This window comes from Salvia hispanica, chromosome 6 (assembly GCF_023119035.1).
Source record: "Salvia hispanica cultivar TCC Black 2014 chromosome 6, UniMelb_Shisp_WGS_1.0, whole genome shotgun sequence".
NCBI lineage: Eukaryota > Viridiplantae > Streptophyta > Magnoliopsida > Lamiales > Lamiaceae > Salvia > Salvia hispanica.
This window is the reverse complement of record NC_062970.1, coordinates 44,226,102-44,242,678: the sequence shown is the minus strand read 5'-3', so window position 1 is coordinate 44,242,678 and position 16,577 is coordinate 44,226,102. Positions and strand designations below refer to the sequence as shown.

At 30.8% G+C, this 16,577-nt stretch overlaps 1 protein-coding gene across 1 annotated transcript; it reads left to right on the top strand.

The window, feature by feature from the left end:
* Window positions 1-13,427: 13,427 nt before the first annotated feature.
* Window positions 13,428-14,433, top strand: LOC125197493 (protein FLOWERING LOCUS T-like). Its single transcript, XM_048096247.1, has 4 exons — window positions 13,428-13,625; window positions 13,707-13,768; window positions 14,091-14,131; window positions 14,210-14,433. Exons 1-4 carry the CDS (start codon window positions 13,428-13,430, stop codon window positions 14,431-14,433), a joined length of 525 nt encoding a protein of 174 aa, XP_047952204.1.
* Window positions 14,434-16,577: the final 2,144 nt, after the last annotated feature.

The window sequence follows — 16,577 nt, the reverse complement described above, 5'->3', positions numbered from 1 at the left end:
CGGCATGGGTTTTAAGAAATGTTAAGAAAAGTGGGTGGAAAAAAGTTAGTGGAATAGGGGTCCCACTTGTATATATTAGTTTTAAATGAAATGCGAGTGGAATGAGTTAGTGGAAAGTGAGACCCTATTACCATTTATGGTAAAAGTGAACCGGGACTCTTATTCGCGGACGGACTAAAATGGAAAAACGAGACTCTTATTCGCGGACGGAAGGAGTATATTCTATTTTTAAGTGCCGAGGAGTAACTTATAGTAAATCTTATCACTTTTGAAATTAGAGTACGTGTAGTTTTAAATTTTTCATAATCATCTTGTAATGGTCAAAATGAAAATGAATACGAAAAAAATCAAGTATGGCGCAAACCGACATTATTTTGGAAAAAACGTTTTCATTACAACAAGATTCGCGAGAGTTTGCTCGGGCCAGGTAAACTGAACGCCCGATCTGGCGTTTTGTTGAAGAGAATCAAGAGTTTAGAGAGTTTGCTCGGATTGGGCAAAATGCAGTTGGACAAATCGCCCACCGGACATTTTCGAGAATCAGGAGTCCAGGGAGTTCGCCCAGGCCGGGCGAAAGGCCACTGGACACAATGCCAGACTAGGTGTTAGAATGAAATCGCGATCCCAAGAGTTCGCGTGGGCCGGTTGACTGGCCAACTCAGAACTACTAGTTTGTGAGACATTAGAATTGGGTTTAATTTGTTGAATGATGTTGTAAGACCCCTTGAGAGCATATCTTTTATGAGATTTTTATATAATTACGAATTTGATTAGGTCGCTTGATTATTTTTCTTTAGATTGGATCAAGTAGAGGTATATAACTATATATGATTTGTGTATCCATAGGGTAGTGGGGACATTAGGGATTTTATCTTGGTGAAAGTTATCTAGGATTGCCTCAATTATTTTGGAGAGGTCTTGAGTTCCTAAGCTTAATTTCTCATCCTATACACTCTTTGATCCTCTAATCTTTCCATTAAATCTTTTTAGATCTAGTTTTTTTTGTCTAGATCCACTTTTCTTTTGTGGTATTTGAAGATCTAATATCATTGAATATAATTGGGAATGTTAGATGGATCAATCCATGAAAATCCATATCACATACAATGTTAAGAACATACTTTAATAATAATATTATACTTTCACATACTATCTCAACAAAAGAAATAGATCCTAGAGTGAGAATACGCTACCAGAATGACGTTTATTTCCAAACCGGTTGATCGACGATCCTTTTTTCATGATTTCATTTGATCTCAACAACATAAGCTCCTTCACCCTTTTACCATAAATATCATTTTCATCAGTCTAATAAATTCATAGAATTCTCAATAATAAATTCAATAACTATTCAATCTCAACTTGTCCTTATTTTATCATTTCCATAACTATTCAATCTCAACTTCTTGATAATAAATTCAATAACCTTTTGAAACGACACTTGCTCACAAAATTACAATTCTATTTAAACTCGCCTAGTTAAATTCTAATTTGCATTACACCTATCCTCACTCTAAACGTAAATTCTAAAGCCTAGCAATATAAATAAATTCAACAATTCTTACTCCTCTTTTTCGATCTATATTCTTTTTAGATCAATATGTTTCATTCGTTTCTAACAAATTTATTTCTATGCATAATTCACGCCCTAATTAACAATACTCCCTATAAACCACAATTTACACATATTTCTATTTATTTTCAAAGTTGATCAATTCATCATATAAATTTTAAATAAAATCATTTCATACATTAAACCTAACCTTCATTACATATTCATAATTAGGAGTGGAAATCATACTTTACGTTTTCTATTTTTAATGCGTTTTTCAGAATTACTGTTCTTTACAAAATTTCGTGTCATAGATTAATACACCATCAGTTCCATTAAATATGAAATATTTGTTTTTCGGTATGGAATTTTATGTAGTGTTGTATTGTGAGTTAATGAAGAAAAAAATAAAGTAAGAGAATGGAAAAAATAGAAAGAGTGTTGTTTCCATTTTAAGAAATATTTCATTTTTTTAGGGACAACCCAAAGAGGAAATGTTTCATTTATAATGAGATAGATGAAGTATTATGTTACGAAATAGGATAATCTATATTTTGAATTATATATTCAAAATTGAAAATGTTATTATTTTGAAACATAAATATTTGTATAATTTATCAAATAAGTTATCTTGGATTTTGATAATAATAAATGTGTAAATATACCATACTATAATATAAATAAATTTAGTTTAGAAATTGTGTTCTTTATTCTTAAAAAAAGTATTCTATAGTTATTTATTTACTTATTATCGTATTAAATTTTATCATGAAGCTATCTCATTAAAGACACATAAGAAAAATTATTGAAATAATATTGTAATATTTTGAATCATTTTTAGCAGTTATAGATGTATAGAAAAAATAGATCTTATATAGTTTGTTCAGTGTTGTGTTACTTAATCGACGTTGATGCTCGTGAGACAATTACCATATGTATGTTTCTATCATTCTTACTCTCATTCTTTTCTACCACTAATAATCTCAATTGGCTCTCCTATCTTTGTCTAGGTTGCCCTATGGAGAATTCCCCATATATGCTTTTTTTACGGTGGGGTGGGGATAAGGTTCCTTTTTTGGGATAGATGATCCAAACAAATATACCCAATATAGAAAATTTATACAAGTCATTGCCCACTCGAGGTTTTAAAGATATCACTACTTTGCACACCACATATTGTTTGCAAATATTTCAGACACTTTTTTTTATATATTTTTACAGTTGTAAAGTCTTAAAGATGCTTCCAAAGGCCTAAAGAGTGTTGTTATGGAACATACACATGGAGTTTTATGTGAAGTTAGGCAATGCACATCACAATGAATAAATCACGAAATAAAAAGTCGAATAAGTCTGATAAAGTACTTTAGTAGAATCTCAATTTTAACGATCAAAAGCATTGTATTTGTAACAGAATAAGACTTGATAAATTTTTTATTTTCAATATATACCTCTATCTATAACATTTATTCACAAGTTAGTCCAATTCTCATAAAATAATTCCAATTTCAATCCATAAATCCGGATCACACTCTTATTCAATCACCGCATAAGCTTTTTAGGCTAGACTCTAAACATCCGCAACCCACAAATAGGGATGCCAATCGGGTCAATCCATCTGATTTTGGGTTAGCCCTACTTGAGTTTTTGGCTAATCAAACGTGAGCTAGTTAGGTTGGAATTTTATTGGGATAGAAGTATAATCGATATATATATCACAATAACATAAGGTATAACGAAAAAATGGATAAATGTAAAGTTCGACTTCTTTTATATTTTCACTGTTTTCAACTTGGTCCCTAATAATATGCTTAATAATTTAGTGCTATCAAGATTCTCCCACTGTGCCATGTTCTACTTCTAAGTTCAATGTATCCAAGAAATAGTTATGATGGGGCGGAATCAATAGAAGTGAATGAACTAGGGGAATATAGTACTTCCTCCGTTCTATAGTAGTATAGTAGATGTCACACTTTTCTTTTTAGTTTGTTCCACAAAAGATGTTACATTTCCTCTTTTAGAAAAAGTTCACTCTCACATTAATTATATTTTCACTCACCACAGAACACACAAAATAACATCTCCTAAAATCTTGTGCCAACTCCCAAATATGGCATCTACTATGAGACGGAGAGAGTACTTTTTATACAGGTAAAGGGTAAGTTTGTAATTTCACAAATTAAACATGAAAATTTGTCATAATGACATTGTTTTCTTAGTCCAAATTTTTTTTTACCGCATATCAGGGTGGCGACGATAGAGTCTTCTATTGACCCTTAGGAAAAATTAAGTCATCCTTGCAATTTAGAACGACTATATCTATTGATCATCTAACATTTCATGAAAACTGTCACGTTTAAGAAAAAAATGCACTTGGAACTTGTTGTAAGTGTATGTTAGTACTATAAACTAAATGTGAAATTTGACCTTTCCAATAAACTAAATGACATTGCAAGCCCATCATATATTCCAAATCTTTTTTCTATCTATATAGATCTAAATGGGTCCACAGAATCGTTTATTGCTCACTCGACTTTAGGAATCATTGCATAAACTTTAAAGTGAAATACCCATCAATGAAGAATTAATTGACTCGATGTACAAGTAAGAGATTTGATTAGCTTAATTTAAAGTTCATATTAAGAGAATAAATGTATCCGATTGTGTGTTTGCAGAAGAATGAAATGGGAGTTTCAAATTTGGTTTCTTTAGTTTTCCACCTTGCTAATGTTGTTCTAGTGACTTTGGACATATTATCTTTGTTAATTTTCTAATATGAAAATTGGGTTTCTACTATATATTACTGGGAAAATGATAATTGGGTATCCATGAGCACAAACTATATCTATAAATATATAAAATGGGAATTTTGGAAATATTTACTAGAATGCCATTTTAAAGGAAAATTATAATTAAATTAAAATGATTTTTTATTACACAATTTATACATCTTTAACAATCGGTTTGTAATTAAATGCTCAAATAATATTATAATACATTTACTGAAATTAAAAACATAAATTCCCATCATTATTTATTACAATTATTTTTTACTCCTAATGAATTTGTAACAGCAGTCAATTTTGATGCAGCACGTTCATACCACTTACCCACTTCATGTAACTGATTGTTTAGTGCATAGCTAGACCTGTTTTAGATTTTATATATATCTCTGTAAAGATTTGGGTAATTCATAGAATGAAAACAAATTATCTCTATCAAGCTTTGTTATGGCTTATTTTCCATATTTCAATTTCTGCTCATTTTCTCACAATGCGAACATCACACAATCCACAAGAATCTCATGAATTGGATGGGTTAAACGTCGGTAGGGGTGAGAACACGGATATCGGGTATTAGATTTACCCGACCCGATATCTGCTGGATTTGGATACCCAATATCCAATTTTATGAGATTTGGTGTGGGATTGGGTAATGAAATATAAGATAAATCGGGTATTGGATAACCCGAATGGGTATCGGGTATTACCCGAATATCCAATATATTATTTAAAGCATATTTTAAATTAGGTTTAGCCATTTTGCATTAAATATAATCTTATACTTTAAAATAAAAGTGATCCATTTTTTTAGTTTTATACTACAAAATAAATGAAACATTAAAAATATTAGTCAATTTTTAGATACTTCTATATTTCTATTAATATATAAAATTTAATTTTTTTATTAATTATTGACACATGTAAAGAGTTGGGTATTTGGATACCCGATACGTCGGATATGGATACCCAGGGCGGGTATTGGAGTACCCGAAAATATATCGGGGCGAATTTTGGATAGACATTTTGATGATTTTCGGGTTTGGATACCCGGTTTTTTCGAGTCGGGTATCCACGGATACCCGTATTCCCACCCCTAGACGTTGGATACCTCTTTCCATCGGCTGAAACAGAAATAAGAGCGATGATCAGAACCGGCAAGTCCCGTTAAGTCCCAAAATTTCGTGTATTTAATGAAAAGGGAAAGAGAAGAGAGATATTTACCCTGAACAAATGCAGTAGAATTCTTTGCGCATTATTTTAGGGCACAGTGAATATGTATATATTCTTTTACTTCTATCTAATTGTTCAATGATTAATGGGCGATGTATATTTTCTCTACTCCTGTCTAATTGTTCTATGATTCATGTGGTCCATCTTTAATATATTTTAATTAGTTAGTTTAATTCATTTTAGTTGATTATATTAATTATTTATTTTTTAAAGTTATTATCGATAGTTAATTCATTTATTGTTTTATTAATTTAAGTCATCGTAATATATTTGATTCATTTCAATATTTATGTTAATATATTTTAAATAATAATTTACTACTCCGTAATAATTATTTTTTCTTTTGATTTTGAAAAAACTATACGATTTTACTCCTAGAATTACTCTTACCTCAATTGTTTTACACAAATTATACTAAACTCATAATTTTACAGTATATGAATTAACTGCATTTATAAGTATATTGTTGTATATGGTTATTATTAATTATATTTATAATTTTAAATCCGTATTATTTCTTATTTTATAGTATATAATACTGTATAATTTGATATAAATAAAATGGGCCGTGCATAGCATGGGTGTGATAAAAGTCCACTTTTACTTTACTATAAATAAAAATAATTAAGGCCATATAGTGAAACTCTGTAAACACGGTGAACATGATTTAAGCACCTAATTTATCGGAGAATTTTTATACTTTTTGTATAGATTAAAGCACTATTCATGGACCCAATAGATTTACCTCCAAATTTGGTAAGAAATACTTGTACACTTCTCTAAAAATGAGTTGAACCGTTGTGTGGCTATTCCAAGTAGGAGTACGATTCCCATGGCCACAAAATAAATTACTTTATTTATTTGAAAACCACTATTCCTTTCCTCAAATCGATAATAAATGTCTCATTTTTGGCGGACTAGATGAAATTGTCTGACTTTATTATTGAAAGAAGCGGATATAGAAAGTTTGTGGAATGTGAGTCATGCCTTTTGTGTCGCTCCGTTTTTTCCTATCTTTTTATTCACGAGTGAATGTTGAACGTTTAGCTTAATGGGGTCCTTGTTTATTTTAATCAATTTATGGAATACTACTATTTATTCAAGAGGCCATATTATTTTTCACATTTTACGTGATCAAATATAAGAGTATTCAAAATGATAAAAGGTTATGAAGTTTTCTCGAAGGATCCCTAGGAATAAGAGATATGTCAATTGAAATTCTATTGGATGGAATGTTACATATAAATACTTGGGTTACAAATTCAATGCTATATCACAAAGCTAAACTACAAGGTGCAGATTAGATTTTATTTCTTGAAGCCCATTCTTTTGGACTTCAGCTATTGATTATGTTTGGGCCTTGCAGCCCTCTATAGCCTTTTTTTTCAACAGATTGAATTTCCGATTCTCTCTCTTAATTAAGACTGCATTTTATATAGTTTGGACCCATTTTTGTGAGACTGATTCTATGTTGGGACGGCAAAAGAAATGGATTGATTTCTTAAGTGCTTGGGCCACAAATTAAATCCCATGTAATATGATGGGCAAAGTCATAATTATCCTAGTTTGGGCCAAGAGAATTGGTGGGGTTTTATTTCCAAGTAGGCTTGGCTAATAAATAAATTGGATGGATTGGTGGTTGGGCAAAATTTTAAAGTTCCATTATTTAATGAGAAGGGTCAATTAATTAACTCGGAGACAACTAATTATTATCCGATTTATTTACCCGAATAACTAATTCGAGAAATTTTGTGTTTTGAATTAATTAAAGAAATGAATTAAATCTCCTAATTTAATTAATATACAGAGCTTTATATTTTTTTTAATGATAAACGAGAATATAAACCATGTATGATGCATGCATTCCTTTTAAGTTAAACAGTTTCGTAAAGTTTGATTAGTATGTTATCTTATTTTAATAGTTTTTCACCCACGCTTGACGCTACTTTAGAATGGAAAAGAAAGATAATCTATGGATTTAAGCGTAGGAGATGGGTTTTTCTATCCAACGTATTACTATAGGCTTGTTGCTTAAATATGAATTTTATTTCAAGCATTATATAAACCTGTTGGAATAATTGTGTGAACAATTATATAAACCTTTCTACGATGATTAACCAAGAATGATGGAGAATGAGCACAAACTACAAAGCGGAAGCCTACCTTGATCCATAACGAATTGAAAGGCGGAATTGCTTTGCAGCGGCTATGGATCTTCCAAACAATCAGAGACGTCATTCACAATAGTCTGCCAAGAGAATACCGAGATATTGAACGTTCTTCTGACGTCTGGGGACCATAACCCTAGTTTATATTTATATAAAATATAAACCCCTTTATTTTCTATTCGGTTCCTCATCAAATAGAAAATCTCATATGGTATCTACACTTATTTCCATAACAAATAAACACACTTTAAGTCCAAACTTAATCTTTATTGAATCACTTTAATTGGACAACTGAAAGATAGCCACACACATTAAATTAGTTATGTGGAAGCCCAAAGTTCTAACATTACCTATGTTAAGAAAATACAGATGTGTAGAGGAGAGTCTCTTTTACATTATTCTCTTTTTTACTTTATTTTTTCTCCACTTTAATTATTTATTATCATTTTTCCAAAACATGTGCGAGAAAACAAACATTTCATATTTAATGGAACAGAGAGAGTATATTTTTTGTGGACGGGGGTAGAAAATGATGTTACGCATGTTATGTGATACTATGTGTTTTAAAGGAGTGCTCATAAACTGCTCGGCTTTGTCGATATAATGTTATGAACCGCTCGACTTTTTTGATATGATGTTCGGATTTGCCGATATGATGCTCGGGTTTGTCGATATGATGCTCATCTTCACACAGGTTCATATATATATGGTATACTCCCCCCGTCCCAGATTTAGAGTCACTTTTTGCCATAAAAGTCCGTCCCAGTTTAAGAGTCACATTTAGAATTTTCCATATTTGGTCATACAATTTTACCCCATTGTTCATCAAAATTACATGAAAATGCCATTATCTACATTAAAATAAACCAAAACAAAAATAAAAATCCAGAAAGTCAAAAGGGATCCACCTTCAACCAACTCACTTCATTTATTACACACTCAATCATCTCACTTCATTTATTACACACTCCACCATCTCACTTCATTTATTATACACTTCAACTCTTTCTTAAAACCCGAGCCATAACAATAAGTGACTCCTAATCCGGGACGGAGGGAGTATATGTTAAATGGACTTAGGTCTTAGATTGATCAGTTAAATGTTTATGGGTGAAATGTTTTGGCGTTCTCGGGCCTTTTAAGATAAAAATCTCGAGTTCATTCAGTGATGATTTGACATAACCCACGAAAAATAGGTCCATAGATAGACAACACGAATTTTAATGAGAAATTGATAAAGTAAAAGATAGGATAAGAAAAAGTTGATCAAGTATGAGAGAACTCATAACTGAGAAAAAATGGATAAAGTATGAGAGAAAAAAATAAGTAAAATTTGAGAGAAACTTTATATTTTTGGACGAACAAAGTATCCTAGAAAAAAAAATGTGACCATTTTTCGTGGACGAATAAAGTAATTTTTTTATTAAGATCATCTATTCTATAAAGGTGGTGTTCGGTTGTCTAGATAAAATAATACAAAGATATAATCTAGGATTGAGTTGTGAGATTATTTTAGTCATAGGGGGTTAGCTATGACTAATTATCCCATGATTATCCATCTAGGATTGAGTTGAGAGACTAAATCTCATGAACCAAACACACTACTAATTTAATTCGGGATACAATCTTACAAACCGAACACACCAAGGAGATACGAGCAAGAGAGTTTGACAAATTAATACTAGAACTCAATTAAAATAAGTCATGCTTTCACACTTCTCATACTTGTGGACTTGGTGCATATTAATGCAACATCTAATGTTCCCCACACTCTTAACGTAAGATCAAGTTTGGGTGAAGTAAGATGAACATTACTTTAATCCACCTCCTAATTATGGACTTATTACATCCTAATACAACATCTTAACATAATATCAAGTTGGGGTGAAGTAAGATGAACAATGCTTTAATCCATCTCCTAATTATGGACTTATTACACCCTAATACAACATCTAATGTATTAATATTACTCAATTACCATTATGAAGACCAGCTGAGCTACTCGTGCAGGCTCAGTATTACCAATTTATGTTCTAAAAGTCTAATTCTTTTTTTTTTACCTCTTAACAATGTGAATTGGTTCTCCTCTCTTTTGTTGCTTGTATCTATTCTAGGTTGCCCAGCCCCATAATATGGAGAATTTTAGATATGCTTTCTTTACGTGTCGAGATGGGGATAAGGTTCCTTTTTTAGGATCGATGATCCAAACAAATATACCCGTTGTAGAAATTTTATTACAAGTCATTGTTAACTCTTCTTTCGGCCACGCGACAAGAATTGATATATATCACTACTTTACAAGCCACATTATTTGCATATATTTTTCAGACCTTCTCAATGTATATTCTGACAGTTGTAAAGTCATAAAGTTGTTTCCAACGGCATAAAGAATTTTTCAGAAACCAACACCTGGCCTAATCAAGATTCAGCAATATAAAATAATAGTGATAAATATACATTAATTATGCCCACATAATTGACCTTTATAAATATTTTACGTTAAAAACATTTATTGGATTAAAATAAATTACATACTCCATTTTTAAAAATATAAAATTTTAAATTAAATATATACTCCTACAGATTTAAGAAAAAAATATTTTTTTTATTAAATATTACATTGTATTATAATTTCAAATCATGACAAAAAAAAATTCATAAGTTTTTATCTCTATTTTGTTTTTATTGCTATAAAATAATAATAACAAAACTAAGTTATAATTTTATTCAATTAAATTTGAAATTTAGGGGTATTATGCACATGTTCAATGTACATTTATCTTTATTCATAAAAAAAGACAAATCAAACATAACAAGCCATATAAGTTTGATAAAGTTTTTTTGCATATATAGGATCTCAAATTTAATGGTCAAAAGCTCTGTAAAAGAATAAGGGTTGATAAATCTTTATATTCTGGCGCCCTAATCAATATATGCCCTATATCTAGAACTACATCGGTCCCATATTACTTGATTCATCGTTTCTTTAATTTGGATACAAAATTTAAGAACATGGTGTTTACCGATTTAGCGGGAAGGAAATAAAGTATGAGAGCTAAGAGAAAATAAAAAAAGAGAAAAAAAACGTAAGAATAAATTAAAATTATTGCATGCAAACTTCTTTTGCTAGAAAGGAAAATGACTAAAGTAACATGTGATGGAGAGTGCACATTCGTTGTTGAGATAGTCCGAAACCAAAATAATTCCGATTTCAAACCACAAATCTAGATCACATATCCGAATGCGGGTTAGATGTTAACTATTCACAGTTCAAACAGGTCTGACATTAACTATTTAAGTATCAAACTCTTGAGGCTATACTCCAATAGGTCCGACCACTGCTTACTTTTATATTTATTTATAGGGTAGTGATAAAATGCAAACTCTAAATATTGTACAAACTCTAAACTATGATCTAGATCGTTGAAAAATGTCAACAGATGATAAAATTACATCAACACAAAATGTCAACATGATGTCAACACAGCATCAACCGTTGACACTGTGTTGACATTTTCTGTTGATGTAATTTTATCATCTGTTGATATTTTTCAACGGTCCAGATCATAGTTTGAAGTTTGTACAATATTTAGAGTTTGCATTTGATTATATTCCTTTATATTTAATACATATCTTATTTCAAAGTTTTTCAAATTATATGGAGTACTCCTTTGTACTCCCTTAGTCCCAAATAAGTTTAGTCAAGAATTTTTGGCAGAAATTGTGTTGAAAAGTAGGATAAATGAATAAAGTTGGAAAGATAAAGAGAGAGGGTAAAGTATGTGATGCAATAAAATAAGGGTGATTGAATGGGTGATGGAATAAAGTAAGCGTGATTGAATGTTTTGTTTTTACTTTTATAATTAATGAATACGTACCTTAAAAAATATCAAAGTTTTACAAATTATATACTCCTATCGTACCTATTTTTATTTCATTTGTCGACACTATTTTGACACTCGGAGAATTTGTTAAGTATTCAACTAAAGAGATGTCATGTTTAAGAAAAAGTTTGCACTTGAAACTTGTTCAAATAAACATGGTAGATGGTCTAGCTTAGTCTTCTTGACCTCCCATTCTTTGCAATAGCATTGCATGCCCATCATATTCCAAATCTTTTTGTATCATATATAGTAATATAGAGCAGAATGGGTCCACAGAATCGTTAATTTTCTCACTCGATTTTAGGAATTATTGTTAAAGTGCCAAATATATCATACATAAAACAATTGATACGATACTTCTATTTAAACTTATTAGATTTTAGTACAAATTCGTTTTAATGATAATGCCACTTGGTAAAGCTAGAGATTGTGGGTCCAAACCCCAAGCCTCTCATTGTTTTATATTCTATATTTTGTGCTATTTTATTTTATTTTTGATCATTTGTAATGGTCCGACAAAAAAACAATATCAATCACTAGTGGAATGAATGTTATATATCGATAAATATATTTCTGAAACACTTGTATTCATTAAATAACGGAGGGAGTAACTAAAGAGATGTTATGTAAGAAAAGTTTGCACCATTCATGGACGCACGATTTAAATCCAAATCAGGTAAGAAATAGGTTAATATCGTACATCTCCAAAAATGGATTGAATCATTGTGTGGCTATTCAAAAGTCAGAATACGATTCCTATGGTCCACAGTGATAACTACTAATTTAATTATTTATTTATAAAACTACCAATATCTAATCAATTTGTATATATATAAACAGTTAGTTTCCTTCAAATCAATGAAATACCTAAAGTTGTGCTCTAATGTATTTTGAAAAAAAATTCACATTATCAATCCTTCATTGATCTAATTTAAAAATCAAACAATAATTTGATTGTTTGAATTGATCCCAATTTCATGTACATGATAGTATAACAATATAATTGTTGAAAGATAAAAGTTAAACGAAATAGCGATTGACGGAGGTCATTTTACCACGAAAAATATAAATGAAAAGACAGATGACTTTTTGCCTCTTTGGGAAGAATCAAATTGTAAACTTTGCCAAGAAAATGAATCATTGCTATACAAATAGTGAAAAAGTCAGACATACTGAAACTCAAGCGATAAAACATTTAACAAATGTCGTCAAGTTCTAATTTATTAAATAATTCCACTAAATAAATGATGTATAGTAGTGTACCAAAATTTTAATTTTTTACTAACTACTCCTTTAATCAAAATATACATTGAATTTTAATTATCTTTAATACGCCATATTAGAGTTCATCGTTCAATATTGATTTTTTAGAGTATGATGTAAAGCTCTTAACCATTCATGATAACAATTTTCAAGTCATTCAATTATTTTTAGTTATTAAAACTAAACATTAGAGGTTCCATTAGAAAACTATCACAAAAAGATTTCAAAATGTAGCTTTAGAAATGATTCAAAGTTCATTTATGTGATACCAAAACTGTAACAATATTAGTTAAAAACTAAAACTTTGAAATAACTTTATGATTTTACAAACAATTAAATATTTTTTATTTATAACAAGAATCATTTTAGATTCTCAAATATAACTAATTCAATAATACTAGTTTTTTCTTATTTTATGATTAAAATCAAAATCAGTAGATACACCTGAATATTTTGAGAATTGATGGGGGCATAGCTCCATACCACAATGTGGCTCCATTAACAACTATAAATAGGGCTGAAAATGCTGATGAAATGAAGCATAACAAAAATGCCAAGAGACACAAATCCACTGGCAGTTAGCCGTGTGATCGGAGATGTTATCGATCCCTTCACCCCTACCACTGATATTCGAGTTTATATTGATGGAGTCCCTATCTGCAACGGCTACCGCCTCCGCCAGTCTCAAGTCGCCTCCCGCCCTAGGGTTGATATTGGTGGTCAGGATTTCCGGATTCTCCACACTCTTGTAAGTATCCACACTCTTGTGTGTGTGTGTGTGTGTTTTTTTTTTAGGGTTTTGTAATTTGAAGATAATTCAATTTTGAAGGTTTTGGTGGATGCTGATTCTCCAAGTCCAGGAAATCCTTACCTTAGGGAGTACTTGCACTGGTCTCTCTCTATCTCTATTTCTCTACCTATGTAACTTTAAGTTCAATTATATTAGGTTATGTGTTTGAGTTGAGTAGAAATCAGACATATTAATTGGAGGTGAAATTGATTTAACAACTTAGTTTGTCTTGTATTGTGTGTAGATTATTGATAATTAGAAAATGTAATTCATAAAAAGAAGAAATCAAATTTCAGTTGGTAAAACGTTTCTTCTCATATGTATACTAAAATTGTTAATTTTTTTTTTTCTGAATCCGTCACTGTGATTTAGAATGATATTTTACAGATTATATTACTAATTTTGTGTTAAAATTGGAAATAGGTTGGTGACTGACATCCCAAGCAGCACTAATCCGAGCTTCGGTTAGTGATACTTGAAATTTTATGTATAGAGAGATTATTTTTTTAATTAATTTATTGAATATAATTATATAAATGCAGGGAATGAGGTGGTGCCATATGAGGCTCCTCAGTCAACAATGGGAATCCACCGCCTTGTTATGGTGATTTTCCGGCAGCCGATGAGGCAGATCTTGCTTGCCCCGGAGTGGCGCAACAACTTCAGCATCCGACAGCTTTCGCAGGTGTACAACCTTGGAGATCCGGTGGCCGCCTTCTTCTACCACTGTCACAGGGAAAACGGCACCGGTGGCCGCCGTGCCTAATTATTTTCTGATAAACCTATTAATGCCACCTTAAATAAAATTATCTCGAATGTCAGTTTTCGAGTTATTTGATATGTAGATGATAAACTTTTCTTCCATTGAACATTATGTATATCATATATACCTACTTATTATTTATGAGAAGCAACTTATATAAGTACTCCATTTTACAAAGATTAGGACAATGAAAAGTTAGAATACCGTGTGTGTGTGAGAGAGAGTTGGCCTAACGGTTGAGAGGTAATGCCTGAACCCAAGAGTCTTGGGTTCGTTCGAGTTCTTCGTGGCACAACCTTTAAATTTATGTTCATTTACCGATAAAAAAATTATTTTCTAAATACCGGACCATAAAGTATGGTGGATTCTTACATATATGTGATTGTTGAATGAAGGAAATTAACATTGATCTCGGATGCTAAAAGGGAGATTTAGAAATGACCCGCTTCAAACCCTACTTAACGACAAATTATACATTTTTGTTATGAATAAAAATGCTCAAGCCAAAAACTGGCGAGCAAGGTATACTAAGATCGTTGACAAGTCAAATATTTGCGTTTTTGAAATCATTGTATAGCGAATTAACTTCTACTCCATGTATTATTATTTGTTAAATCGGAATTTATTTAAATTCTTTTCTTTTGACATGAACTATTAAATGATGAAATCTAGCTTAGTTGGCAAGACGGTTTCTTTCAACCAAGACGCCAAGGGTTTGAGTCGTCTTGGGTCCGTGTGGGAAGTGTTCAAGTGCAAGCGTGTGAAAGAAAATTATTACATGAAAAAAGAAAGCTTCATTAACAAAGGTGATTTGATTAATTTGTCTCGAACTAACTAGAGTTTTTATTCTAATATTCCATCCAATTTTGGATATACTCTTCTGCTAAACAATGACCATATTAAAGTTAATTACTTTGTGATCATGGGATTATATTGTGCTGTATATTCTACTCTATTAGTACTTGAACGAGAGTGTTATAACAATGTAGAAAGTATAATAGTGAGTTTTTGAAATTAAAATAATGTTGACAAACCCTGAATTTTAGGAGTTTTTTACACATGTACAAACTCAGTTTTGATCTTTTACACGGATATATGAAATGATATGTATTCAGTTAGTTATACAAATTCACAGAAGAGAAGGATGACATAACACAAATATGTCGATGGCACATCCAGATCAAGCTAGATAGGGAGGCGAATGATCTAGTGTGAGGGACGACACATCCAAATCATATTTGAATTACAATCAGGTATGACAATATCTCGATCTTAGACATCGTTCTAGTAAATTGGCTAAATTATCTTCATTTTTAAGTCCCTATAGGAATTGTTACAGGACATATTTAAGTTCTAGAAAATTGCGTATAAACTAGAGCTAGCAGTTAATTACTTTGTGGGTTAAATTCATCTTAGTTTTTGATTTTATGCTTATCCTACCATAATCATTAACAACATTTATGTTTTAGTAGACGACACTCAATACTTGTGTAATACACTTTCTTATGCCTAGGTAGATAGCATATAGTGATTGTTTTGAGTTTGTTATTGGGACTCTTTGGTGGACGTGAATTGCAGGTTAACACCATGATGTTTGCTGGTTGTTTGTTTCTTTTATTTTTTATGTAATGGTTTTAGATAGAACATTTGCATCATTAATTTTGTTGTTGTTTATATCATGAGTTGTTTCTGCATTCTAGCTCGCCATTGCGTACCATATATACCAAAAATTTCAAATTATTTATTTGCAAAAAGATTATTAAAGATAATTAGTGAATGTTATTATAGACCTTGAAAGGAAATAGATGAGGCTAATTAATAGTATGTTTTTCTATATGTATAATTTGTTTCTTTGTAATATATTTTTATAGGGATACTTTTCCTAGAATGACTAAGATTCTTTATTTTACTTATATTTATAGTAGAGTTGCTCTCATATTGTAAATTGCATTTAAAAATTATTGCGAAATTTAGCATTGTACGCAGACATATACACATCATATTGAACTAGATAAATAATTCTCTATCTTTCTATTTTATAGTATTGAACTGGGTAAACAATTCTCAATGTCTATCTATTTTATATTTGTGAAACTGTTTATAAAATGTATAGCTAGTCTAATGACGATAAGTTTGTTTAACACCAG

Bases quoted from the DNA above. Each gene is read 5' to 3' on its own strand.
- LOC125197493 (XM_048096247.1), top strand. From the start codon at position 13,428: ATGCCAAGAGACACAAATCCACTGGCAGTTAGCCGTGTGATCGGAGAT. The intron at 13,626-13,706 runs GTAAGTATCCAC...TCAATTTTGAAG, and splicing joins TCCGGATTCTCCACACTCTT to GTTTTGGTGGATGCTGATTC. The intron at 13,769-14,090 runs GTCTCTCTCTAT...AATTGGAAATAG, and splicing joins CTTAGGGAGTACTTGCACTG to GTTGGTGACTGACATCCCAA.